We start from the raw sequence: 27,497 nt of genomic DNA, 5'->3' as shown, positions 1-27,497 counted from the left end.
AGTTTAATGAGTGTCAAAGTTATTAAAAATCATTTGCTGTTTGCTGGCCAGTTATGGCAGCCGCCAACTGGCTTTTCGGCCAAACTGGCTTTCGGCTTTGGGCTCTGGCTTACGGCCAAGTCGAGTCACCATGAAAGGCAAAACTTACAAAATAGTTTCGAGACATTTTTGGGTACGTCATCAGGCCTAATTGCTATCCATCTGCCTCTCGCAAACGTTCTGGCCAAATGAAATGTGTCAATAGGTTTAAATGGCGTTTGGTTGAAGACCAAAATTGAGTTATTAGTGGGACACGACACCGAAACCACAGACAGAAATCTCCCAATAAAGTGGTTTTTCTTCTGCCAAAAAAAGGCAACAGACAGCAGCAGCAGATACAGTGCCGGGCATCGGTTGTGGGACCACCAATGAAACGAGTGGGGCAGCTATTCGAAACTTATTCAGAACTCATGCTAACGAATCCACGTCTGATCTCATTTACTGCCTTTCCTGCCAAGAAATTCCTAATGAATGCTCTGAGTAGATTCGCTCTGGCATCAGCCATGAATCAATTCGAAACACCAGTGCGCCAGTGCTTGTAAAATTCCCTGATAGATTCCACATTTTCCGAAGGATCTCCGAGTGTATGGCAATTGATTTTAAGTTAATTTTACCCTCCAGGCTGCAGGCTGCCGGCTCCAGGCGCTGCGATGGCTGCCAATTGGAAAATGCAATTTGTATGCTCAAACTGTGGGCGTTGGAGCCGAGCTGTGGATGTGTATGGATCGTATGGTGGCACTGCACCCACAACATAGCACTTTGTCCCTCACTCGTACTCGGATTTGCACTCTACTTGCACTCTCCCTGCACTCCACTCAATCATTGATTTGATTGTAGTTTGCTGCGTGTGTGTGCTGGCAGCTGCCTGCTCACATGGCGTATGATTGATGGCCCAGCAGCCACAGGCAGCAGCCACCAGATGACGATGAAGGAGTCCTCCTCCGGAGGAGTCTGACATTCTCGTAAAATATGAAACTATTCCTGGCTGCTGCTGCTGCTGCTGCACGTAAATTGAGTTTAGTGTGGAAATTGACAGAAATCATATTTACACGTTAAATTGAAATTAATCCTGAGCAGAGAGAGGGAGTGAGAGACTGCTTACTGATACCTTTCCTTTCCTTTCCTTCTCTCCCTTGCAGTTGTCCAGTTATCCAGAGCTGCACTTGATCGAACGCCTGCCTGAACAAGTGTTCCGTCGGCGAGAGAGCGGAGCGGTGAGTGTCAAATCTGTATATAAATACATACATATGTCTATACGAGCATGTGTGTTTATGCTCTTCTTAGTTCTTGCATGTTCGCTCATGCCTTTCGTGCTCTCTCTGAGCAAATCTTTCGATCCATGTGACGCAGTCCGTGAGAGCGGCCTCCTTTAATGCGCGTTAGACTGAGATAGCTACAAAACAAAGACCAAATGAGAAGGCAGCGAGGGGGCAGCACGTCATTCTATTGCTCTCTTTCTATCTCGCTCATCAACAATGCGCTTCATTCGGGAGAGACGCTCTCTCTCTCTGCAAAGACGGGACTTTCGAACGGGGCTCCTGCTATTTGTTTTTGTTTAATTTACTTATGGGTCGAGTCAACATTTATTAATATTTACCCTTTATTTTATAATCTCGCCGGACTGTGGCTTTTTTATGGTCATGTTTCCATGTCTATCTGTTGCCTGTCTGTCGGTTGCCATTTGTTTTTGGTTTCGTACTCGGAAACCGGTCGAATCGGTTTACACACACACACACACACACACACACACAGCACACACGTCATTTCTGCATTTGCATACAATTTTGTTCTGCTGTGCTTTTTTTCCGCCCGATTTCAATTTCGTTTCATTTGATTTTAGCTGATTGCACAAATCCCACCTTTTTTTAGTATTATTTTTTTTTTTGGGCTTAATGGCTCTCTGACGTAATTCTGGAGGCTGAAATTAGCGAAATTTCGTTTGGAGTGAAGCAGGACTCACTGCAGTGCGGCCTAATTAATAGATCTCTGATTAACCGCACGATTGTCAATTGATTTTCGAGTTCGAATTCGTTTGCTATACAAATAGTATATATTGTATATTGTATGTACAGTCGCACTTCCATGCAACGAAGTTTTCTATATAAAACGATGCTATATTCTGGAAAAATGTATTCTATTCTACGAATTCCCCTCGAGATTCACTGTATGGAAGTTCGAATGTACTATAAATCATCGACGGACTACACGAACAAGCCACACCATTCCAATTGAACTGTAAAACCGATTTTGGCACCTCCTCCATTGGGACTCCTGTCGTGTTCCTGTGTAAAGGCGTGTATCACGATGTCGAGGCACGTGTGTGGCGCCTCCCTGTCCACCTTTCACCCTGAGGTGATAGGTGACTATTTCACAGCAAGTGGACTTGGGCGTGGGCTTCATTCAATTCTTCTTTCAACAAAGTTATCCCACATAAGGTTGTACCTTTTTAATGGGCATCTTTCAGCCTTAATTCCATGTTGACTACATTTGGTACATTCTTTGGCAACAACTTTTCTTGTTGTCCTTTTCTGACGCTCCAAAATGTGGCCCAAAAACACACACAATCCAAATAAACAGAACTATCGCAACATTTCCCTTTGAATAAATTCCAAGTTCTCAAAGATGTGTGTTTTCCTTTTCGATGCAGCATCCGTGATGTGTCTTCCTCTCTAAATGGAGGTGGGACTTGGGATGGCTGGGGGACTGACTGTAGGAATAAGTTGTGTGGTTTTTGGCTGGTTTTCAGTTTCAGTTGATTTGGCGGCTGATTTGCTGCTGGTGGTCTGTGCGGTGGTTCTGTTCTGTTCTCCGACAAAGGACTGATTGCTGGTGGCCACAGGAAAGAGTTAAGGGCCCGGGGTGGCCCCTGGCTCTGGGGTCAGAGTTAATTTTTCGTATTGTATTACCCATTTCTGAGGTGCTGGTGGTGGTCTCCTCCTTCTGCTCCTCCTACTGCTCCTCCTACTGCTCCCTGGAGGCTTCTCTCGTTCGGATTTTTATTCCATCTTGAGTTTGTTTGGGGAGCATAATGATGCCACTTGATTGAAAATGAACGTGACTGGAAAACAAGTGTCGGGGTTAAAGTTTTCTCTTCTTTTATTTTGCTTTCCATTCGCTACGTTCCGTTCGTGAGCTCCTCCTGCTCCTCCTCCTCCTCTGCTGCTGCTGCTGCTGGTTCTCCTTCGGCTCTTGGAATAAACAGAAAATGGCAAAATAAATTAGCCAAGAGATGTTTTCAGGCAAAAACGTCTTTGAAATGTATTCAGCTTCTGCCTCAGCCTCAGCCTCGTTTGTGGGCGGTGGAGGCAAAAGTTGCAAAAGTCACAATTCTCCCGGCTAAATCGCATTTAATATTATTTAATTAAAGTTTCCATCGCTACCAGTCCTTGGTCTGCGTCTGCGGTGCGGGCGCCATTTTGTTGGCATGTTTCCTAACAGAATTATGTGCGCATTTCCGTTTCCGGCACACGCAACACTGCACCAAGAGAGCGCAGCATCAGCGAGCAAAATGGCATATTCTTCTTCGATTTGGCCGCAGGCACAGTGGGCCGAAAACCATTCAAATGGCAAGGAAGAAACGAACTAGAACGTCCCTTCGACAGATGTGTTTTACAAGTGAAATCTTCAACCATTTCGCTCCACAGTGCAGGGAGGGAATAATAATAGTTTGCCATTATTAAGTTTCCTATATGGGTGGACTGTGGGGGGGGGGGATGTGCACTTTGCATTCGTCTTGAACACAACAGAGTGTGTGCCGCAATAAGGGCTCGTCCTGGGGCCTGGAAACCACCAACCAACCCACCCCCAGCCTCCCCAAAAAGGTGGCTTCATCCAATTTGAAATGTGCATAGACCATTATGAATAAACGATTGTAGAGGCGTGTTCGAGTGCCACATGCAACTGCAACTGCAGCACTCTGTGGCACTCTGTGGCACTCTGTGGCAGCATTGTCGCAGTGGGGCTCGCTATCCACTGACCCACAAACGGGTCTCGGGCCCCAAAGAGACTGCAGGGCCGAAGACCCGTAGCTGAAACTAATCCCAGCTAAGGCCCATTCGATGTGGCATATTTAAAACTCAATTTACACAGACATGACCCCTGCCCCCCCCGACCTTTAGCCCCGACAGCCTCGTGTCATTTCCAGTTGGTCACACTTTTACCCAAATAAAATTTCATCGCCTTCCATAGAGCCTTGAGAGGGAGGGAGAGGCGAGTGTCACAAACACTTAACTCAAGGAGGTGCCCCGCCCGAACGAGCGGTGGCGGCAGGCAACAAGTGCAGGAGAGAGCCCTCAAGACCATTGACAAGTCTGTCGCTCTCAAGTAGGCCAAAACCTCGGCCAAAAAAAAAAGAACAGAAAAGCCCTGCTGAAAAGTTTCCGCACAAAATTTGTCATGTGCCAAAATCCATGACAACATTTCGACTGCAGATGGAAGATGGAAAAGAGGGAAGAAAAAGTAGAGGTAGAGATAGAGATAGAGGAACCAAAAGGAAAAAACGATATGGAAAAAGCAGTAGATTAAATATTTAATATATACTAATTTGAAAGAAGCTTTAGACTAAATATTTAATATAATTTTTACAAATCCTGAAATATGCAAAAAACAGTCAACTCTTGATTGTTAAGCCACACTGGGAGAGAAAGAGAGAGATAGTTCTATAATGGAGACTTATTTTCTTCATTCTGGGACTATCTCTGGTAGAAAAGACTACTCTGGATGATTCTGCCTCACTGTTCAATGGATACTGGTGGCTCGAGAGCCGCTCTGGACGTGCCATGGGACCCTTCTTATGCAATAACACCACCCGTCATGTGTCTGTGGCCCTGCGGAGAGAGAGAGTGTGGCACACCTTAGCGGCGGGATGTGTCCAAAGTGTCCAAACCAAATAAATGTCAGACCGAAGACCAAAGACAATAGACAACAGACAAACAGATAGACAGCTGATAGAAGAGGAAGGTGGATCAGGGACAGGGCCAGAAGTTGCTACTTTGACAGCCGCAAGACAGCTGTCTGTCTGCCGCCACTGGGGGGTTGCAGAATATTACGAGTAACAACAAAAAAACACTCACCAAAAAGGGGGGCAAAAAACCGACAGCATAAATTTTGATTTACTTCACTGACAGTCCCCCACGGCATCCGAGCATAAGGTCGAGCATAATTTTCCCATTAGTTCAAGTGAAAAATCGCTGCCAATCAGTGAATGTGCGAGACCATTGGGGATGGGAGTGGAGCAGATGCAGATGCAGGAGCAGAAGCAGAAGCTGAGGCCATTTGCTGACCAGCAGAATCTGTAAATCAAAGCAGGCCCCCCCACAGAACCACCACAGCACCACCACAGCACCACATTATAGATCCACAACTTTTCCAATTAAAAGCGAAATAAACTTTCGGAAAACGCACTGGAAATTCAATCAACGTAAAGGCTAACTGGAATAAATTCGGCTATAAAAAAACCCATCAATGCCAAGTAAATCCTTTGACCTGATCTGACCTGACCTGTGCCTCCGGTGAAAAGGGAGAGCCAGTAGATCAGTGGACTATCGGTAGATCGTTGATATATTCTTTATCATTGCACAGATAGTCGTAGTCTAAGTAGTACTTATACTAGACGATGCCATCTATGAGTCCCGTCGAATCCCGTAGCTCTCGATGCGACTACTTATCAGAAGATTGCGATTGAAAGTACAAGAGATAGTCTCCTGTGAAGGGACATATCGGAACATGTGAGTGCCCTGCCTTCAACAGTGCCCCCTCACTGGATTATTCGGAAATAATAACCCACAAAGATCTCAACTTCATTGAAAGCCCAAGTATAAAGGGATCTTTCACATAATCCTACCATACAGGCGCTATAAAAGATCGATATATGATCTTCTAGCAGTAATCCACTTCGCATAGAACCGTCGTCTCAAGAAAGATTCCATTAGCAGCATGATTTTGGTTTCATCTTCGAGAAGATTTTGTCCATTCGCTTATGGGAAATCATAGGTAGGAGCATCGAATCAGCAGCGCATCTTCTTTGCCATAGAACACCTCACATTGTCATTGGCTTTAATCTTTCTGCCCTTTCTGCCCGCCGTTAGTGACCTCCAATCGATTTATGAGCGTCGGCCACGTGGCGTGTGAGTCGTTGCCAATTAAAGACTTTGCGGCAGAGAATACTCCAATGACTGGCCCAATCCAAAGCCACTTTCGACTTATCGGCGCCGCACGTCGGTCTCTCTCCCTATCAAATATCAAATATCAATGCCCTGGCCACGTTCCCGTCTTATCAAACAGAAGTCTCCTCTGACTCTCGCGATTGTTGCGTGGCTGATAATTTCACTTGAGCATTCATATGAGTTTTTTTTTTTTTGGTTTGATTGACAGGTGCGTGGTGGCCAAGGTAAACGGGCTTTATTTTGTTGTTGTCTTTGCCCGAGTCACCTGTTTATACGCGGTCTTCATTTCTCGTATTTATTTATTATTGGAACGACGAGCTTTTATCATTTAATTTATGGATTTCGGTGAAGTTTTTTGACCGTGACATCTTTTTCGCTCTTTCTCTGGGTTTTGTTTTTTTTTTTTTCACGGGGGCAGTGAACCAGGGTAGCCCTTCAGAGCCATTATCTAGACTAGAAGTGGAAATTAAATTGGGAACGAAGCGTTCGAATGAATTTGGGTGCTCGTATGCGGGGTTTCGGGTGCTCCTTTTCCTCATCTCGAACTAGGATGCCATTCATTCAAGCAGAACACTCTATGGACCTCTTCTTCCCCTAAACTCCAATGTCTAAATGTCTTCTAAATGTTGTCAGAGATCCGTTTAAACCAATTAGTTGTAAGCTGTTAGCCTCTTTGTATCTTTTCAAAGGATACAACTGACGCGAGTTCCTTTTCATCTTTCATTTAATCCCGCCACAGACACACACACATTCTTCCCGGCACATCGCCACACACATTCATTATGGTTTATCACTATTTTCCATGTTGCATTCTGCATTCTGCACCCCCTCCACTGCTCCTCCTCCTCCTCCTCCGACGACTAGTTGAATGCAATCATCAACACGCTCGCAATTAAATGCGACAAAGTGCAGACTTGTTGGTGGGTAACCCGTTCCGCCCATAGTTACCTCTGCGCACGCCCCCCCCGACCTACGCCTCCGCCCCCCGCCCCCGCCCGTTGCACAAAGCGACAACTGTCAGCGCGCGGGTCGCTGTGGCACACATTTACATACATGCCCCAAACGAATGCTCTGCTCTACATGTCGCCTCCCCCTCCCCTTCCCCCGCCCCCCGCCCCTGGCGTAGTGGAGGTTTAGCGTGTGAATTTAATTTGTGCATAATTGCAGTTGCAACTGCGATTGCCACGCAATGTGGCAGCCACAAAATGTCAATATCCCAAAAGTGCCACAAGAAATGCCTTATGCTGTACGCGATTATCTTTCTCTCTTTCTTTTTTTGTTGTCGCTGGAGGAAGGCAGTCTCTGAGGCAGTATCAGTCTCCCCTGTGGCATTGACGGACTGATGTGGCGGCGACGGAGCTGCGTTTCGGTTTGCTGCAAATGTAAACCAATTTACAAATTAAGTATTCAGCAGCGCCGAAGTAAACGGGTTTTACTTACGTGACGGCGAGAGTGAGAGAGGGAGGGGGTGGGGGAGCACGAGAGGGGAGTCCATCAATGGGGTAAATGCTTTGCCTCATGAATATGTGAATGAAATTGCCAGGGAAATGGGTAAACCATCAGTAAAGATAAATAGTTGGGAAATATTAATGAATAAATGGGATTTAAAACTGATTTATATAACCATTAAATGGAGAGATCTCTCTTAGAGACCTCACAGTAAATATTCTAGCTAGAAAGGGGCCTATACTTCACACTAGAGACCAAGGCATTCTCTTGTATCGTTTGAGGGAAAATTTAAGGTCCCAGGTCTTCGAAAGAGCCAAGTAACGAGGCATCTTGGGGTCTAATCTGAATTTTTATAGCGAATACAGATCTCTTGTAACCATATAATGTAACCTCACTAATTTGATGATTTTTCTTCGCTTTTTAGAGATCCATGATGTGTCACAATCAACGGAAGATTACTTCTACGAACTTCCACGAAATGTCCAAACGAAACGCATTCCACCAGCAAAAGATACGAACCTACCGACCAATCAAATAAGCAGCCGAGAGAGGGAGAGAGATTACCATTAAGGAATCACCGAATCGAATCGAATCGAATCGAATCGATAAATCGCAAGCCGTAAAAAGGAAGCAGAAGGGATAGAAAGGAAGGCGTTGTTTCGCACAGGAGAATACCCTGTAGAGAAGCCCCTGCCTGCCGCACGGGGGAGCCAGTCGCGGAGAGTTGGAGAGAAAAGCCGCCAAAATTACGACGTATCACCCACCAACGCCCAAAGTCAAACAGAACCCGGCCAATATGGACGCCACGTCCGGGCCGGGGGCGTTTGACGATGAGCCGCCGCCAGAGCCGCGCGACGGATGGCTGCTGGTGCGCATCCATGTGCCGGAGCTGAACGTCTACAAGTGTCTGCAGTTCCCATCGGAGCGTCTCGTCTGGGATGTCAAGCAGCAGGTGCTCGCCTCGCTGCCAAAGGTATGTAAAGCCAGTCGCCCCGCCCAGCCACAGCCCCAGCCTCAGCCCATCATCATTATCTCGTCATACTGTATATAGAGCGAAGTGCGCAACACACACATGTTTGACCTGGAATCGTGATGCTACCTCCTAGAATTAGATCTATGGCGAGCGATAGACGGACGATAAGCGATACTCGCATTCATTCGCATGAAACGAAATACTCTCTCTCGTTTTTTGTTTGCTTCTCATACACAAATTTAGAATAATAATCGATGGTGGCGAAACATGAAGAAAGCCAGTCAGCCGCTCTAAACAAAGCCGGGATGCAGTTCCTCGTCGTAGGCGTAGACCAGTTCCACGTAGTACGAAAAGACCACCAGCCAGGCGTAGATCAAGACCCCTGAAAAGTAAACGTTGCCGATGATTACCGATACACGTGTAATGTTTAGGCGAAAAAAGTTACCCGATGTGACGATTGTCAGCAAAATCAGCACCAGAACGAGCTTGTACATGATCAGGACCAATATGTGGACTATTATCCAGATTGGTGTGAAGATCAGAAAGGGTGTGAAGAGCATCTCGTTGTTCTGCGGAGCGGACGGGGAGGTGGGGGATAAAGATGGGGGACTATGACGGGGGGTGGGGTCCGTCCACCCTACTCACATTATGCACTCCGATGCAGAGCAGGGAGGAGGCCACAATGCCGAAGAAGGAGAAGACCATCGTTGTCTTGAGGGCGGCCGGGGCGGTGTTTCCCTTCTGCTGGTACTCGTTGGGGTAGACGCACTCCATCATGAAGGCGGTGCCGAACACGATGTACACGTACCACGTGAGGAAGACGCACCCGAAGAGCAGGGTGCCGATGCGCAGCGAATAGCAGAAGCAGCAGCTCGAAAAGATCTTCTTCAGATACTTGCAGTGACAGGCCATGTTGTGGCTGCTCAAGGATATTCGATTTCAATTTAGATTTCTACACTAGACACAAAATTTGAAATTACAAAAATATTTTGGAGCAAATGATTTTGTACTGAGGTGTGAGCCTGTCTGTATGTTCTTCAACTGAATGAGCAGGAAAACACACTACAGCTACAGATCGTTGACAGACGGAAAACTGATCGATTGCTTGATCAGAAAATCAGATTCTCATTCTGCAGTTCGGAGTAGTGGGAATAGACGACCAGCAGGACGTACAGATGCATCACTGCGGGGTTGTGGCACTGCATGAGATCTAAAATCCATTGAGTCGTCCCATACTCACGCAGGTTCAAGGTCTGTACTAGGGGTCGTCGCATGAAGCCGGAGCCGACGTGATTGTCCTCCACATTGCTCTGGGTGGAGCCCGCGATCAGGCTGCCGATGAGGGTCAGCAAGAAGATAATCGAAAATACGCTAAAGGTTATCAGCCAGGGCCACAAGAGCCTCGCCCTTTTCTTCAGGGCGCCCACGAACAAGGCCACGGACACGGCCACCGCGATGGTGCAGGGCACGGACATAAACAAGTAGAAGATCTGACTCTCGGCGTACTCTGTGCGGGGAGCGGAGAGGTCAGTGATCAGTGATGGCTGCACAGCCTCCGGAGGACCATACCCAGGCACCTTCGATTAGTCCATACATCAGCAGGGTCACCAGCTGCAGGCTATAGGTGAGGCCCGTGTAGACGGCAACCAAGAAGCATCCGTACTTCAAGCTACAGCAGCCGCAACATGTTCTTAATAACATGCTCAATCCGGGCTAATATATTGTACGAGAATTTTGAAGGTAAACTCGAGGTTTATTCGATAGTAACACAGGCATAATGATGACAATTAGGCGACAAAATCTTCGAATTCGTCGTCTGCGTATTTCAGCGAAATGTAGAAGGAGTGGACTACCATTAGCGAGTAGATCAGCGATACTGTGGGATATCCAGCGGTTATGGAGGGTGGTCCGATACGGAGATCGATGATCACTCACCTATGATCAGTATCTCACAGAAGATGGTAACCACGGGCGGGTTTGCTGTAGCGATATCGACAATGCCCAAAATGATGTACAAAAAAAGTATAATAAAAAAGACAGTCAGCCAGAAGCGGACCGGTCCTCGGCGTTTCTGAAATGAAGCAGTCAGAAGAGGAAAATGGACTTAGGCTTTGCACCCTTTTTGGATTCGATTGTTAACCCACCCTGCGGGCACCGTAGATTAGCAGCCCGGAGGAGATGATGCCCATCATTAGTATGCCCGCCATGAGGATGACTGCCCACGTCTTTTCGGTTGTTTCTCTCACGAAAATGCAGTCGGTGGAGTAGCTGACCATCTCGCCCACATGGAAGGATAGGAAGAACAGCGCAATGATGAAGCACCCCGTGTCCAGGGGCAAAAGGAAGCAGCATTTCTTAAAGAACATCTTTTGCAAGTTATTATTCTAGTTAATAAATAAAACTCACAAATAATTTTGATTGAAAACAGTTGACCGAAAAGGTAGGGAGTCTTTGTTTGCCAGCTAAAAGCGAGGTTGAGTTTGTTGTTTACCGTAATCGCACGAATGCTGACTGTGAAACGCGATAGTGCGCAGCCAACTTCACGCCGTACAGGAATCGAGACACACGTGCGTGGACACCAGGATACGCGTTACTCCGTTTCTACACACGTAATGCGCTGGCTTAACGATGGGCATTCCCCTCGGAGTATGAAGAGTCTCTACTTCTCTGTGGATACTAAACCAATTTGAAAACAAATAAATGTAGCGTTCCATTGATTGGCACCGCATTCAAGCCAGACGCTGCCACGTGCCCTTGCAGCAGGCTCCGCCCCTGCCCTGCCCACAGCTCTGTTTTTGAAGTTCAATGCAATTCGGGCAATCAAGACCCAACTCCGGACTGCCGGAGTCGTGCCCAGAAAATCGTGACGTTGCAGATAGAAGAGATATTTGACAGTTGAATGGCAGCCCGCCTGTCAAGGGAAACTCCAGAGAGAGCGAAAGAACTAAACTTTGAATGGATCGAAGATTAAATACCGTGGATGATTCACTTGCCTGTGCTAATCCTCTTCCTCCATGGGCATCCCTTCCAGGGGCACATCACGTTTTTGCATGCCGGAAACTGAATGTCCGCTTCAACAAACCCTGCCTGCCTCATCCTCATCCTTTGTGACTCTTCCTGTGTTAATTAAGGCCCGAACAATGGCCCAAATCGATTGTACACATTTAATAACAATTTGCCGGACAAATTGTTGTCCAAACATTGCCGAATGCGATGCGGGGGCCGGGTCAGGCCGCGCCCATTTCGTTATTGGAACCGCAACATTGCAAACCGAACGGAAACTGGACCGAACCTGAACCGCTGAACATTCAGCTTTCAGCGTTCAGCGTTCAGCGTTCAGCGTGAACTCGGTTGAACCGAAAACACAATGACCTCCAGCTAATTGCATGGCCTGGTCCCGGTTCCGTTTTGGGCCAAGTCAGCAAGTGGCAGTCGCAGTGTCAGGCCGTGTCGACAGTGTTCGGGGGCGATGGAGTGGTTTCAGTGGTGTCTGTTTCGGTTTTTAGTGAATTATGTTGTAAATTCTGTGTGTTGCTATGTGTTGCGGTGTGGGAACAGACTGGCGGCCACGTTCTGTCGATAGATAGTGGATCAGAATCAGAGAGGATTTATCTTTGCAGTTGATTCTTTCTGGCGTTTAATTTGAGGCCTGTGAAAGAACTGCCGACTCTCGGCTATCTTGAATTCCCCTATCATATAGCATATCAGGTTCTTATTCTTAGCACACTTCCTGCTTTCCCAGATATGTTTGGGCTCATATAGGAGGTACATATATCAATCAGACGGCAGGTCGCATATCTTATCGCGACAAAGAGAGAACTATTTATATTGTACGAGTACGCATAGTAGGTGCCATAAAGAACACAATTCGTGGCATCATGGCGCAAATATTTGCACCTCAATCGAGGTGTTGCCTTCGCAGGAACTGAAGAACTGATTAGATCCGAACGAACCAAAGGCCAAAGACACCGTTTTATCGGATCCTCAAGCTTTATCAGGTTTCATCATCAATTTATGGCTTAAGAAAAGTATTTTTACAATCGGCGAGGGTTGCTTCAACTTTACGCTGCAGTGCCGTCCATCAATCAATCAATCACTCAGTCAGCTTGGAGTGTCAATCAATCAGTCAGTGCTCCACTCTAGAGCAGGGTGTGCGTGTGTGGGCCTCTTGGGAGTCTTTTTGCATCGCCACTTCCGCCTGCTAATCAAATCCAATCAAATCCACTCAAAACCGAAGCTGTTTTCTATGATCTGTTTGGGTACGAGTCGTTGTGGCTTCTGGGTGGGCGTTACGACGTACCGGTTTCATTTAAGTTGTTTTCCATGTACTACCACTCGTAATGCTCAGGGCTCTGTGGCTCCGTGGCTCTGTGGCTCGAGGCTTAACTATTAAACCACTTTGGCTCCATGGCTCTTTGGCAGATAAGAAACCAGTAAGCAGATCTTGGCCAAATGGTGGCCAACGCATATGGAAATCATATATTTGGCTGATGAAGAATGAGTTTTAAATGTCGCGGCATATTCGAGGCTCTACTCGAGGTGCTCAAGCGAATCCTTCGGAAGAGAATGCCCGACTATCCTTTAGTTTTCGATTGGGTTTCGATGGGGGTATTCCATCAGTAAAGGCAGTCCTTAAGCCGCAGATTGATTCCTGCCGAGAATCCGTAAACGCTTGAAGCGAAGTATAAAAAGTATCTCCAATCGAATGCCAGGCAGAGGCTGAGGGGGAGCATCAGAGAAGGGACAGACAGGCCAAGGGCCACGAAGCAGAAGTGTGGCAGACATAAAGGGGTGTTAAGAGAGATATTGATTTTAGCCAGAGGGAATGAGGACTTAGGACTCTTCGCGGTTCAGATTTATGGCTGGAGCAGAGAAAATTGAATCAATTGGATAAATGCCTGCCACTGAAAGTCCCTTGAATCGGTGTCCAAAAGCCAGGCAATGGCAATTAGGCCATGGTATAATGGCCAATTCCTCAATTAGGCCAAGTTAATGGGTAACACGAGAGGCAGGCACACGAGATATCTTTACTGCGAGATGTTTCTATCAAAAGTCTTCTAATGCCATGGAAAATGTTGAAAATGTAGACATTTTGCAGGGCCCTCGCCCCGCCTCCGACTCCACCTCCGCCTCCGCTAAGCCCTCGACGGTCGTTAGATTTAATGATGCTGCATAGTTTGGGCACGCACGACATCATTTCATTCCAGCCAGCCAGTCGCTGCCCCACTCCGTGCCCCATTCTCGCTCTTGAGCCAAAGTGGCATAGAGACCTACATAGATGTAAACGAAGACACAAGGACGTATGTGTGTGCCGCCTGTCTATCGTTGAATCTCTGTCTCTCCATTGAACCGTTAATTCCGGCAAGAACTTGGCTTGCAACAAAGCCATACTCATTCTTCCTGCGTCCTTCGGCGCCTTCTTTTGCGAGTAAATGTCACATACTTTTGTGGATAATTTAACCCTCTAGCCCCCTCCCCAGTAGCGAGCCCTCCTTGAGGCTCGGCTATTGTTCGGAACAATAAAGATGCCTCCGATAGGGAGCGCAGAGTGTGGAAGTAAAAGTGTTTATTTGTACCAAAAGACTATATATAAGAAGAAACTGTATTATCTGGGCTATGAATGTAAAGGTCATAGTTTTTTGGCCCGATTTAAAGCATGCATCTCATATTCGACCATCAAAGTATTCACAAAGTGTACAAAATGCCATCCTGCCATGCCTCGAACACTGCGTATGCGTGATATGCAAAGGATACGTCAGACATGAATACATAATGTATGCATGTATGTATGTACATTGGTTATGTAGTTACATAAGCAAAATGGAATGCGGCCTGACAGCCACAGAACCGCAGGCAAACCACTGAAAAACAGCACGAATTCCGCATTTCCTATTATTATTAATTACATTTTGTTTATTTTTGTTGGCTTTAATTTAATTTGTCGCGCTCTGGCGTGTTATTTAATTTAATTTTGCTGTCAAAACAAAAAATACAAACCTTACCAAAACCAACGATGACAACTCTGGGTATGGAATCGGAAATGGTGCCCCTGGCAACCCTGGCAACCGCTGGCATCCCCTGGCAACCCCTGGCATCACCCATCTCGTGTGCGTATACGCAATGGAACAATGGAAATTCACTTGTGGTGTAAACAAATGACTGCTGCTGCTGCTGCTGTTGCATTCGTCTTGTGTCGTCTACATGAATAAATGAAATGCCTACGGTGGCGTGGCTCAGGTGGCCTTCTGGTTTAAGGTTGGTGTTTGGCTCTGTACCTATCTATCTATCTATCTATCTATCTATCTGTCCATATATAAATATAAGTATCCATGTTTGTATAGATAATTCCATTCCATGATGGCCTTAAAGCCTCAAAGGAAAACCCTCTGGAGTTACAGAAAACCGAGTCGAATTTTCAATTAAATTTATATACATATGTTATACCACACAGACGTTAAGTATTAATAATATTATTTTAGTTTCCACACCATACATATTTGTATTTGTAGGCGGAAAAGGGATGGCCTCTGCCTCATTGAATATTTATTAATATTTAAGCTTAAGTTTAATTTTAATGGACACGAGGCCTGCGGCGACTCTCAAACCTATGTACATATGTACGTATCCACCACCTACGTGAATATTTTACTAGCCACAAAATTTGCTTTAGTCTGCCACAAAACGGGGCAACTTCAGTTCCAACTACGAAATGTGTCAAGTACAGCAAACAGTTACAGATTTATGGCTCGCAGCGACCACGCGACCAGCAACTCCTTTTCTTTCCACCTCGAATCCCTCTCTCCCCTTCTCCTGGCTACCCATGTAATTCAATTAAAATGCAAAAAAGGAAAAAGATTTTAGCGCTTCAGGCGTCAGGCGTCAGGCAATTCGCAAATGGACCACGAGAAAAGGAATTGGGAATGGGAACGGGAATGGAAATGGAAATGGGAGTAGTACTCCATGCTGCCACATGTCTCTGTCCGTTTTACACAGTCCGTGAGTGGTTTCGGGTCGCCTTTGGACAGTTCTCGATAGCATTATCATTTGCAGAGAGACAACCGCAAGGGAGGGGCAGGAGCCAAGAGGGAAACCGCAAAATATTTTAACTGAATTTCTGACATGTTTTTTATTTTTGTTTATCAGTAGGCAAACAAATAATTTGGGAAACTTCTGCGGCATGCCCCCAAAAAAGAGAAGAAAAATATAGAAGGAGACTCCCAAATATTTCTGTATATTTTGTGGTGGGCTTTCATTAATTGTTTGGATCCGGTAACACCATTTATCAAAGATATTTTCGAGCTACTGTTAATTTATTTATTTTTATATTTATTGCATCATTTAAAAACAAACAGAGCCGTACATTGTCTCTCTCTGGATTAATGCTAATTATTGTTGCTCAAAAATTGAGTTTTTTTTTACCGGTTCAAAGAACTCTCCCCTCCCCAGTCCCGTGTGCCACATGACAACCAGCACCCGCTATAAGCCGCCCTCCAAGCGACCTTGACTGTGAAATTATTTGCTCTCCTTTTGTTGTTGTTGTTGCTGTTTCTGTGGTGCGCTATTATCTCTTTGGGAATCAATGGGAGTCGCACAAAGCGCAGGTAATTTACTCGAACAATAGCAATAGTCGAGCAATCAGGGGAGGGAGTGCCACCGTTTGTTCACTGGAAAAGTCGAGCACAAAGTGGCTGTAAAACGGTCAACTGTGCCCTTGCGACCCAAATCAATGTAATCGGGGGGTTTCTATTATCATTTGTCAGGTTTTTCCTCTATATATGTTTAGAGCTGTGCAATTAACTCGGGAGACAGATGCATGCTCCTCAGTTTTCCTTCGGTTGTCTCTGTAACGCTCTCGGATGAGCAGCACCGACTTGCAAGTTCTGTGAGGCCCCCAGTGATCCTCCCTGAGAGAGTCGCTCAATAGGTACTTTTACACCCACAGAAATGGAATAGGCAAATGAGACAAGAGTAACGGCCAGCAAAGAACCAAGAAAAGGCCCACACGAAGAGGGTTTGCTTAGCCAGGATGAAGCATATACACTGAGAACACCTTTAGATATCAACTAATTTTCATGTTATTATAGTATGGATGTTTAAAAATGACTCTCAAACAGTCGTTTGGCTCTTGGCGCCTAAAACCACTTAAAAACTGTAAAGTTTGTATGCAGCTGTGACAGACAATGGTTCTAAGACTGGCACTAGAAAATCCCTTAAGAAAAAGTAGCTCTTAGTCGGTATCCAATATAGGAATCCTCTCGGATTTCTATCTTGTCCATGGCTCTGTAGTATCGGTAGAACCGTTTGAAATTGGAACTATGCGAAAAACGCTGCTCTAAACTGGGGTACAGAGGCTCATAATACGGGTAGTTCCGTTCAGTTAAACAAAATACAAAAACACGATAATATTCCTATCAAAAGTCACATCTACTGGAGTGTTTTCGGTTTTGGCTAAACAATGGCATTTCCATTCGCTTAAGGGTAATTTCTACAGTCGGTTTATTCGGCGAATGTGGATGCTCTAGTGCCCCCTCCTCTAAAACTGTAAAGCCCCTGCTCTGAGGTCGCATCTCTCTCTCCCTCCCTCTCTCTTAAGTGGAAGGCAGCACCCCCTCCATGTGTGTGTGTGTGTGTGTCGCTTTTTAATGGGTTTTTATGCTTCTTTTTTTATTTAATGCTCGGCTTGGTTTATTTTTTGTTCATTTTTCTGTGCAAAAATTTAAATTTGATGTTGGTTTTGGGTTGCTTTTCAATTTCCGACGCCCCATCACTGGAGAACAATGAACCATTTCCGGCTGCTGTCTGCGTGTGAGTGTGAGTGTGAGTGCGTGTGTGTGTGTGTGTCCATCAATTTGTTTTAAAATATAGCAATGTTTATACGATATCCAAGCAGATAGATGATGGTGGGGAGCTCCCTCGAAACTTTGCTGCCATAACGGATATTATAATTATAAAGAATCATGTGTTGGGAAGGGAAGGGAAGGGGGGCGGCAGACCAGCATTGCTGCCAACACCATACAATTATTAACCATTATCGAGTCAGCTTTATCGTCGTTGTTCTCTCATTTCGCTTGCAGGTAAGATCCAAACAGAACCCGACCGACCCGTATATGTATACGTACGTTCGAGTAGTGGGCCCTGAGTGCCATTGAGTGAGTGCAAAAGTCGCAATCGTCGTCGCTGCCGTCGCAGAGAAGTCCCCGTCGAGTATCTCAATCTCGCACTTCAGCCATTTATGGCGTACTTAAATCACAGCTCAATTGGTGCGATTCGAGGCGACTCTGCTCGAGAGCTGGCACAAAGGAGGTCCCGGCCAGAGCTTACCTATGCCCAAATGCGGACAGAGAACTCTTTTCTTCTTGGGAGAATGAAAACCACGGCCAGCTCTATGCATGCCCCAGGCTGAGGGAGGAATACTCCTGTTCCTGTGCTCCTTCCAGTCTGCAGCCACTCGAGCGGTGGCAAAGAGAGCGAGGCAGGGGGCAGGGGCTGGCAAGCATGCCAGCAATTTAGTGGGCGTGGCCAGGCCCTAGTTGAAGCTAACGTCAAAGAAAAGAACATTTGACGCCAGCAGAAATGCTCGCAGCGCGGAATGGGGAAGGGGCAAAAAGGGGAGGACAGTAGGAGGATCGCAGCGAAATATCTCGAGTTCATTTCTGGCCAAATTGACTCTCTGGCTAAAAGGAGCAGCAGCAGCAGGAACCGAACTTAGCCTGGAAGCCAAACAAGCCGCAGATATTTCTCAGATACAATTTTCTGAGCGGCCTTCTATACATTCGTGCACACCCTGTAAATGTTTTGGCCCAAACGAAGGCTGGCGTGAGGCGCGTACTTAGTGCAGGGTATCCATCAGGTCTGCCCCCCCTTCGATTCGATTTGTTTTTCTTCTAGCCTCTGCCAAGACGGTTTCTCTCTACCTTTCGCTGGGGCCCGGGCTCTGTGGCAATTTCTGTTTTCTCGCAGTTTTTCCACCTCGTTTATCGGAGACGCCAGAGAGGCCCCAGCCAGCGAGTGTCCTTCAGCTGAAGGCGGCCGTTGCACGGCTATCTATTGGATGCAAGCCGCCGCTGCTGCCACTGCTGCCACTGCTGCCGCTGCTGCCACTGCTGCCATGTGGCTGGCTAAATTAAAGTAGCAGAAACCCGTTTGCCGATACGGCGCACGTGCAGCAGTCATCGAGTCGTTTGGGGAGCAGCAGGAGGCAGGGAAAAATAGCAAAAATGTTGGGGTTTCGCATTTGTTTGGTCGTTCGTTGGTGGCATAATTCGCGCGCCAGGCGACGCCCCAAAACGTACACAGATGCTGGCCGGTGGGTGGTGGCGGGTGGCTCTGCTGGCTCTGGTGGCTCTGGTGGGGTGTCGTGTGTCTCTTTGTCTCTGGGGGGAGCTGCCATCGATTTACGAGCTGTGAGATTTCATGCATTGCCGCCTTTCCCGACCAATTGGCAGCATTTTTTCCCCCAATTGTTTGCTGCCGAACACTTGGCCGGGTCCCAGGTCCCTGGTCCCTGGTCCCTGGTCGCTGGCTTTGATGGCCAGCTGATAGGGAAATCGTTGCCACATCGGTAGTTAGGGGCCTCAGCTGAAATTTCCCTAATTAAAGGCCCAAAGAGTAGATAAATTCTAGGGATAAATCGTATGTACACCTATACTTTAGAATAGTCGGTGAAAATTCTTTAAAATCCTTAACAAATTTGGTTTTGGCATTCCTTTGGTTGTGCTTTATTCCCTGCTCTATATTCAAGTGAAACAAATTTATTATTAGACATAATTTTGTGCGGCTGAGACGCGCTGCTCTCTTTTACCTCAAGCTCTGGACCGTAAATAAAGGGCAGCCAGGCCACGCCGCAAGTCTGCCCACTTTCCCGGCCAGGGCTTTCACGAGAGGGAGCTGCCCCAGAGATTGATTTAATGCACCGATGGGGGGGGGGATAGAGAGAGAGGGAGACTGAGCCAAGAACGGAGAACGGAGACAGAGCTCTCAGATGCTGCCCGAGCACGTTCCGTTGTCAAATATGGCTGCGGTCAGTTTTTGCAACGGGGAATTGCTGCAGCCTGACTGGCCTGACTCTGCCTCTGTCTCTGCCTCTGTATCTGCCACGGCAGTTGCTGCTGCATAAATTTTCGTACTCAAGTTGCTTTTACCATTTGTGGGCACCCTTTTTGCCTCCATTTACCGTAAGCTGGTGCTGCCATTAAGCCACTAAGCCACTAAGCAGCCAAATTCAAATCGAGAGACGAGCACCAGACGAGAACATTCATCCATAGCTTGGGCCCTGCTGTACATGCAGTGCACTCCAGGTAAAAATAGCAAACAGAATCTTAATCTTTGACAGTTATGCCAGCTGCTTCGAATACTAAACTAGTTTTCCCCATATTTCCGTCTGTATCGCGTATCTCTGTTCGATTTCACACTTGGCCAGCAGCTGGGTTTTATCAGCCAGCAGTGGTAGGCCATGTGTGCTGCTGCTGCTGCTCGGAATAGCCTGAAAATATTGTTGCACCACCGCCACCCCCAAAACACACACATTTCACACCTGAAACTGAGGCAATTTTGCAAATCTTGAGAGTTTTCCGATTTTGTTTATGGAGCGCAACGATTTGAAGTGAGCTCCCATTTGCCGCATTCCGACGTTAATTGCATTGCTGACTGATAGATTGTGTTGTACCCCTGCAGGGGGGCATTATTCGGATTTGTTCAGAGTCTACGCTTTAAGGAGAATGTGTCCGAGATGGACTGGCAGGTGATAACAGATTTCCTCTACATTGAACAAGGCGACGTCGTCTGCTGTCGTGAGGACCATCCCCATCTCTCGGCTCTCAGAGAGACGAGCGCTTGAAAGAGAGAGCAAACGTTTAAAGTGCTGCACGTTTGCCAGCCGGCTGACTAACGGATGGTCCTTCAAAGAGAGGAGATGTGGCGACGACGTCACCTTATTACTCTACATAATACATTGGTTGTTATCAATGAACTAAGCTTGAAAGAGAGGTGCTCTCTGCAAATACGGGTGCTTCGTGTGATAGTCTTTATTCTGTAATCTATGCGTATGCTTCAGTCGATGGCCAAGTTGATTGCCACTGCCACACGACACCAATGGGAAGGTCTCACAGCTCATCTGAATCGCATCTGTTTTGATTTGATCTGTTCTGATCTGCTTTGATCATTCGATTAGGCGACCGAAGGGCTGAGGCCCCGAGCTGTCATCTGGGGTTGAGGTGACAACTCCCATCCACTCGGCTAATTGCGGCATTGCTGCCTTGCCGCCTCTCTCTCCACACCTTTGGTGCGCTTTCTTTCCTGTGGCAACTGGCGGCTGCAACTGTTGACCGATTGGAGTCTATTTGGGTCACATGAAGCTGCCAGCCAGCACTAGGCTGGACGGAGCCACACATCAGTCAGAACATGCCTCGTGCCGCTGGCCGCTTGCCGCTAGCCGCTTGCCGCTTACTGCCTTGCAACGTGTTGAGGTGCACTGAGACGGAAGTTTGTTTGCCAACTTGTTTGCCAGTTTGTTTGTCGGTTTGTCCGCTCGTCCCCTTGCTGTTGCATTGATTGGCCGAATGGCTGCCAGCATTGCTAGCGGACATGGACACGGACACGGACACGGACACAGAGAGGCCATGGCTATGGCTGCAGTCCGAAAGTAAATCTAGAAAGGGGTCAATGGGCATGTGGCTTGGATGGAAAGGGAGTGGTGCAGGATGGAGTTGTTTTGTGCCTAGATGGAACATGGAAGAGGGCATGGCATTGTTTCACTTGCCGAATTTAGATGAAAATTCTTGTGCTCAAACGAAAAGTTAAGCAAATAAATTTCATTGCCTTGGGTTTTGTCATCCCAATCGGATAAGGAGAGCTGCTCCCTCTTGTAATTTTCCTGGTTTTTTTCTATTTGCTCAACAAAATATTTCATTTTCATTTACTTTTCGTACGAGGGTTGTTAGTTTTTCCAGTCCTCCCCACAAGTGGAGCAAAGGCAACCGTAAAGCCCTAATAACGGGGTGGCTGGGGAGGATGGCCATAATGAAATGAATGCCCAAATTGCTCTGCTTATGCCTGACAGAGAACTGTAAAGGTCTGCCCCAGCAAATCCGCAGCAATCCCCTGCCGAAAGGTGGTTGACGTCCATTGCGGTGGAGTGCCCGCAGAGCAGAGCACACTCCCCTGGGCCTGACCTAAAAATACCCCTGGCCAAGACAGAGAGAACGTTCGCAAGAAAGTGGCCAGAACAAATGGGAGAAATGCAGCCCAATGCGGATTGGATTGGTTTGGATTGGATTGGAGCTACGATCGGATCGGATTGGAGCGCACGTTTGCCATCAAATCGATTAGCGATTTGAGTGCTCAAGCAAATGATCAGTTCAGTTCAGTGAAAGAGGAAAATGATCGCTGGACATGGCGACTCTTGGCTTGGATCATCATCATCAGCATCGTCATGATCACATTGTCATTATCATTAGCAGGCCTCGCCGTTTTTTTGTCTTGTGTGTCGTGTATGGTGTGTCGACGTCTTCTGTCGTGTGTCTTGTGTCGTGTATCGTTTATCGTTTAGTGGCACATTGTATTGTTCTACATTGACCAATGACTTTGACATAGAAATGGCTGTGGCGATGGACAATGGAGTGGTCAGTCGTCGTGGCCAGTCTTTGGGGCCTTTCACTGGGCATTCCGGCTTCCTTCCTCGTGCCACAGGTGAGGCTTCGATCTAGCTATCCTCAGCACTAGTTGTGGGTGTTTACTGGTCCCCAGGCTTATGGCGTCTCTTGAGTGCATCACGGAGTGCTTCTATCTTGTAGCACCTTTCTTCAGATAATATCTACTTCTATATCTGGTTAATATCTGGAGTAAACCCTCGTCTCCCAGCCATATTTAAGCGTATCCCATGTTCGTTTTGCTTCGTTCTGGTTTTTGTTTATTCCTTTTTTTGTTGTTTATTCCTTTGCCATGCAGCCAGCCGCATTCCTTCCTTGCTCCCCTCCCGACTTGCCTCCTCCCTGGCTGTGGATGAATATGGAAAATGCTTGAAAGCATTTCCACCGTTCTTTAACCCCAGCGGCAGCTAAGAAAAGCAACGCCAACGAGGAATACTTGGAAGACCCTTTACACTCACAACAGCCCCAACCCCCGCCGCTGCCCCTGCCCCTGCCCCTGCCCCTGCCCCCGCAGCAGGTGCCCCGCCAGAATTTGTCGCATGTTTTCTGCCCAGACAGCCGGGGGGAGGAGTCTACTTATCCAGTCATAATCGTCGGAATATACACGGGTATGCCACAGATGTACATCCATATGTATGTTCTCTGTTTGGGTTTTTGTTTTGAATGTCTGCTTTTGCTTGTTTTTGTTTGTTGCTGCCGGGTCTTGTTTCTATATAAATATTGATTTTCCCCAGTTCTGTGAGGAATTTCCAGCATGAAAACCGAATGAAAAACGATACTCTGTGCGGCTGGGAAGGAAAGATGCTTTCGGGGAATAAAGAAGTTTGCTGGCAATCCAGTTGCTGCTTGTAAAACTGTACAGTTGATGGTGCACTGTGTGTAGCAGCAGAAAATCTCCTCTAATAAGTCTTGAAGTCCTGAATAGTGGAATTCTGCCACTACTTGGAGAAGTCTTGGAAAAGTCTGCTATGCTGGGAACCGGAACCCACCGCCAACAGCACCCCCGTCATGCAACAAAAGACGAGGCATGACATTGCCAGCGACATGAAAATATCTTTGCAACATGATTCTGTCATGGTTTCTGGCCTGGCCCGAGCTTGGCTTCGCTTTTTAAAGTTCTCGGGTCGGGGGCAGGGACTGCTGCCACATTCCATGCAACATTGTCAACGGTTAATCCTCTGAAAGGTCTCCTTTCTCTTCTTCTAGTTAGAGCAGCAGCAGCTCCTCTCCGTCCGCCGCCCCCTGCTGCCTCTCACTGGCATTTTGCAGATGGAAGTTTTATTGCAAATGCCTGTCACCTGCACTCAGGAGGTTCATAGTGCCTGCCGCCCCTCTGTGTCTCCCCCGCTGGCACCGTACCGTGTGCATCGACCGTGTGGCATGTCCGCATCCTTTGACTGAAACTAAATTCCTGCAATTTCCTCTCTTAGCTCACCTTTCGACGCTGTCTGTCGAATGAATGTCATGCCCCTTTGTGCCTGGTCCTGGCCCTCCTCGCAGCATTCCTGCAGCACATCCCATCCCTTGGCTGTTTGTCTAAATGCAGCAAAGTGTAAGAAATATGAATGGCTTATGGGCGTTGCGCGATGCGCTGCCACCACGCCCCCTTCAACTCGCACGAGCAGGCAATATGCAGCATGCAACATGCAGCAAGTTCAATGCACTTGACTCTGATAAATGTTCAGTCAGCGGCCCCAAAAGAAGTCTTCAACTTCAACACTTTCTTCTCTACAGAGCTCCAGCTCCATTCTCGGCCTCATCTAAAGCGCTAGCTCCAGTTCCTTTGGCTAGAACCGATTCTGTTTCTGTTTCTGATGCTGTTCTGGTGCTCTTCTGATGCTGTAGGTGGGCATGACAAGACAAACATCTTGGGCACCGCCACCAGGCAGACAGACACCTAAAAGGAGGCGCACTTTTGCCCACGAAATATCTAGCGAAACGAAAAACTAGTTTCGAAACTTCTCCTCTCTGCGGCAACTACTTTATATGATAACCAAGCTGTGCAAGCAGAATGAGGAGGAGGAGGAGGAGGAGCAGGAGAGCACTGCTGTGTAGTCCTAAGGGTTCCCACTCAGCCTAGGATCCGGATGGGATGGGATGGGATCCGATGCGATGCGATGGGATGTTGCTTGTAAAGTTTGCTGAATAGCTTTGACTTTGAAGCAGCGCCAGCTGCAGGCGGCAGGCGGCAGGCAGCCGAACACGTCATTGACCTCCGCGAGAGGGGAGTGAGCTCTGTTCTGTTCTGTGCACTGAGCAAAAATCCAGGGTCCCCGAAGCCAGCGAAAGCCGAAAAGGCAATCAACTTGAAATTAATTACACAAATCCGCATAAATTAATGCGCAACACCCAAATAAACCAAATGTCAACTGAGAGGGGTAAAGGGGTAAAGGGTACCCCCTCCCCCCGCCCGAGTAATACAGAACCAAGAACATCCCCAGGTCCAGTGCCGAAGTGCACGAAATTGGCGGAGAAAATCGAGCACCAAACTCATTTCCAGGCGGACAACCGGTTTGGGGTTCGAGTCGGCTTCGTTCCAGTGGAGCTGGAGCCAGGCATTGTTCGAGAGTCAGGCAAACTCCAATTCAAAGTGGGGCTGCCCGGCCGGGCTGGGGCTCTGTGGCTAACCACAGGCATCCTCCTGCTCCCTTTTGGCCAAACGAGCTAAATTTATAAGATGATGTGACCAAGTCCAAGTCCAAGCCCAATACCAAGACCAAGTCTTGACTCGTGTGCTCGCCGGTGTGCTTGTGCGCTGGAGGAATACATAAATTGATGCTGAAGCCTCACGTTGGGGCCTGCAACTTGAGAAGTCGAGGCATCAGCGGAATCGGAGAATGTGCCAGAACAACAAAGACCGCTGCTGCACAATGGGCAGAGGAAGTGCCAAAAGCTGAAGCCCCCGTAGCTCTAGCGCATAACAAAAGAAACGCAATTTTGGCACTTAAAAGTTCGCCAAGACCGCAATCGGCAGCTAATGCAGAGGAAGTACTCCCATTTAACCCTAATGACATTGAGCATAGCCTTCCCTATGGCTACTTAAATAAAGAAACCCAAATGATTCAGGGACGGGCTCTGACGCACTCTTTAAGCCATATTTGCGCTCAAAATGGGTATCTTTTGTCCCACATAAATGAATGTATTTGCACAAGTGTGTGTAAATATTTGCTTTTAATTGAAGCAAATACCGAGTGCCGAACACCGAAGGCGTAATTTCTCTGTCTAGAAAGTTCTAGACCTTAAGAAAACTATCCCAGCAAGACTAAAGCAGACTCTCGTCTCGCACACGGCATGTATTTTGTTTTTGCACTCTCGGTCACTCTACCTCTCTTCAGTTTTCGCTTGTGTGTAAAGTCTCCGACGAATAAACCTTGTAGCCTTGAGAGCAAAGGCCTTAAAAGGCGGCATTTTTCCTCTATTTTTTACTCACTTTTTGCTCGACTCTGGCCCATAGTGCAGCATCTCTGCATTGCCCGTTTCCGTTATCATTTGGGCTCTTCTCTGTTTTTCTTTTTCTGGCTTTTTGTCAACAAATTCTGTTGTGGATCTTTGGATATTCGATACCTTTTGAGTGGGAGTTGGATGGTAATGGGAGACTGTACTGTACTGTACTGTACTGGAACTGTCTGTGACTCTCAAACGCCGGATAACTTTTCTGTGGTTTTGTGTTTCCAAAAACCCCAAAAATTCTTTAGTTCAGGAAAATAAACAAAGAGGCAAATAAAAAATGCTGCTGAAGCTAATGAGGCCATAAATGTATAAGATTTGACAAAGCCGCAGCCGAAAAAACGCGAAGCAAATCCAAGCCGTGACTGCAGCACAGTGCAGCAGTGCCGCAGCTAGTTGCGACTCTAATTGCTGCCACAGAATGAGATTACGACTAGAAACAACAACAACAAAGCAGACACAGCAGCAGCTCGAGCAACAGATGGTCAGTGATCGGAGGCGACCCACTTCCATGCCATGGGGGCTTGGGGTGGCAGCCGTCCAGTCCAGTCCCCAGTCCAGTCCATCGGAGAAGGCTATTTACTTTTTGCTGGCACTGTTTATACTTACCTGCTAAGCGTCGTCTTTCCGCTCTCCCCTCTCTACCCCTCTCCTGTCTGTCTGAGCGTTGCTTTCAATCAACGGGCAAACAAATGCAACAACAGAACAGTCCCAGCAAAAAGTACACACACCAGCAACTACAACTACAACTACATCCACTACTGTTTGACAATTTATCAATGATTTCTTTTGTTGCCGCTGCTGCTGCTGCTGCTGCTATTGTTGTTGTTGTTGCCAAGAGTCGCCTTGGGGTCTTCTTATTGGAACAGGAAGTCGCTTATTTGCTGGCAAGTGCACATCACACATCGCACATCGCATTGACATTTACTTTGGATTCTATTCCATCCGCGGAGAGCTTGACACTCGTCTGCTGCGGTCCAGTGGCTGTCAAACTGCGGCATTGAGGAAGGAAGAGCTTCCATAGCCCGTAAATTAGAGTGTACTCCCCCCAAAGACCACTACAGTTGCTCTCAAACTGTAGCAACATATTGAACTTTATGCAAAAAGCCATGAATGGTCCTTCGAGAGGCATTTCGGGGGTCCATTGGCCATGTTGCATGCCCGACGCAGTTGCAATTTCTCCATGATTTATGGACAATATCCTTCCAACGCAACACCCACAGCCCAATACAAATTCCGCATCGCATGCCCCCGCACTTTGTTGCAGGCAGAACAGAACACAATTTATGGCCCCGAAAAAGTGAGCAAAATGAGTAAAACTTTTGGAAAAGTGTTTTAAACCCAAAAAGAGGGCAAAAGTTCTAAATTACTTTTGCAACAGCTTCCACGGAGGGGCGGGGTCGGGGTTTTTGGTGTGCCCAGAGATGGGGATTGCCTCCCGCCCCCCCTTTGGATGCCCTTCCCAGTATCCCCAAAACGTGGACGTTTTTTTATGGGCCGTCTTACGGATTGGAAAATCGGAATCAGAACTCATAAAAATGCAATTTGCGCAAACAACTTGACTTTGAACCACAACCTCCTCCCCCGCCGGGCTCCCAAGGAGGGGTAGGGCAGGGCAGGGCAACCCCCGAGAGCCGGAGGTTGGACCACTCCCTCGACGCTTGACAGCCTGGCGGCAGGCGGGCCCATGGGGGTCTAGGGCAGCGACGTGTCTGCAATTTGCATGTGCATGACTGAGGCTCAGACTGAGACTGGGACTCCGACTCCGACTGGGACTGA

At 47.3% G+C, this 27,497-nt stretch overlaps 4 protein-coding genes across 17 annotated transcripts in view; 1 reads left to right on the top strand and 3 right to left on the bottom strand.

Moving 5' to 3' along the window:
* Prosap (SH3 and multiple ankyrin repeat domains prosap) overlaps positions 1-27,497 on the top strand; it is a 67,026-nt gene that overhangs the window by 26,525 nt on the left and 13,004 nt on the right. For 5 of the 12 annotated variants that reach the window (XM_033378452.1, XM_033378444.1, XM_033378442.1 and 2 more), the window contains exons 2-4: positions 1,179-1,253; positions 8,077-8,625; positions 14,863-14,880. In XM_033378452.1, the coding sequence (XP_033234343.1) occupies positions 8,449-8,625; positions 14,863-14,880 (195 nt within the window). In that variant the 5' untranslated portion in view covers positions 1,179-1,253; positions 8,077-8,448. The remainder of the gene's footprint in view (positions 1-1,178; positions 1,254-8,076; positions 8,626-14,862; positions 14,881-27,497) is intronic. The other 7 variants (XM_033378449.1, XM_033378447.1, XM_033378453.1 and 4 more) reach the window with 3 other exon arrangements.
* On the bottom strand, positions 8,810-9,537 carry LOC6898167 (uncharacterized). Its single transcript, XM_002138209.3, has 3 exons — positions 9,271-9,537; positions 9,071-9,194; positions 8,810-9,007 (listed from the first exon to the last, which is right to left on the bottom strand). The coding sequence occupies exons 1-3, from the start codon at positions 9,535-9,537 to the stop codon at positions 8,916-8,918; spliced, it is 483 nt and encodes a 160-aa protein (XP_002138245.1). The 3' UTR covers positions 8,810-8,915.
* On the bottom strand, positions 9,567-10,359 carry LOC26532328 (uncharacterized). 3 transcript variants are annotated; one of them, XM_015183749.2, is made up of 3 exons: positions 10,203-10,359; positions 9,866-10,132; positions 9,567-9,808 (listed from the first exon to the last, which is right to left on the bottom strand). In XM_015183749.2, exons 1-3 carry the CDS (start codon positions 10,324-10,326, stop codon positions 9,735-9,737), a joined length of 465 nt encoding a protein of 154 aa, XP_015039235.1. In that variant the 5' UTR covers positions 10,327-10,359; the 3' UTR covers positions 9,567-9,734. The 3 variants fall into 3 exon arrangements, with proteins under 3 accessions (XP_015039235.1, XP_015039236.1, XP_015039234.1); XM_015183750.2 differs by having other exon boundaries at positions 9,567-9,755; XM_015183748.2 differs by having other exon boundaries at positions 10,195-10,343.
* LOC6898166 (uncharacterized) lies at positions 10,358-11,082 on the bottom strand. The gene is made up of 3 exons (XM_015183747.2): positions 10,770-11,082; positions 10,561-10,696; positions 10,358-10,501 (listed from the first exon to the last, which is right to left on the bottom strand). Exons 1-3 carry the CDS (start codon positions 10,989-10,991, stop codon positions 10,413-10,415), a joined length of 447 nt encoding a protein of 148 aa, XP_015039233.1. The 5' UTR covers positions 10,992-11,082; the 3' UTR covers positions 10,358-10,412.

Source organism: Drosophila pseudoobscura, chromosome 3 (genome assembly GCF_009870125.1).
Source record: "Drosophila pseudoobscura strain MV-25-SWS-2005 chromosome 3, UCI_Dpse_MV25, whole genome shotgun sequence".
In the NCBI taxonomy this organism is placed as follows: domain Eukaryota; kingdom Metazoa; phylum Arthropoda; class Insecta; order Diptera; family Drosophilidae; genus Drosophila; species Drosophila pseudoobscura.
This window is presented reverse-complemented; position numbering and strand designations above follow the sequence as displayed.

Excerpts from the sequence above, each read along its gene's own strand:
- LOC6898167 (XM_002138209.3), bottom strand. The coding sequence starts at position 9,537 with ATGGCCTGTCACTGCAAGTATCTGAAGAAGATCTTTTCGAGCTGCTGC. Across the intron at positions 9,195-9,270 it reads TCTGCATCGGAGTGCATAAT|AACAACGAGATGCTCTTCAC; the intron begins GTGAGTAGGGTG and ends TCCGCTCCGCAG. Across the intron at positions 9,008-9,070 it reads GCTGACAATCGTCACATCGG|GGGTCTTGATCTACGCCTGG; the intron begins GTAACTTTTTTC and ends TTTACTTTTCAG.
- LOC26532328 (XM_015183749.2), bottom strand. The coding sequence starts at position 10,326 with ATGTTATTAAGAACATGTTGCGGCTGCTGTAGCTTGAAGTACGGATGC. Across the intron at positions 10,133-10,202 it reads GATGTATGGACTAATCGAAG|AGTACGCCGAGAGTCAGATC; the intron begins GTGCCTGGGTAT and ends CTCCCCGCACAG. Across the intron at positions 9,809-9,865 it reads AGTACAGACCTTGAACCTGC|TGATGCATCTGTACGTCCTG; the intron begins GTGAGTATGGGA and ends ACAACCCCGCAG.
- LOC6898166 (XM_015183747.2), bottom strand. The coding sequence starts at position 10,991 with ATGTTCTTTAAGAAATGCTGCTTCCTTTTGCCCCTGGACACGGGGTGC. Across the intron at positions 10,697-10,769 it reads TAATCTACGGTGCCCGCAGG|AAACGCCGAGGACCGGTCCG; the intron begins GTGGGTTAACAA and ends GCTTCATTTCAG. Across the intron at positions 10,502-10,560 it reads CTGTGAGATACTGATCATAG|TATCGCTGATCTACTCGCTA; the intron begins GTGAGTGATCAT and ends GATATCCCACAG.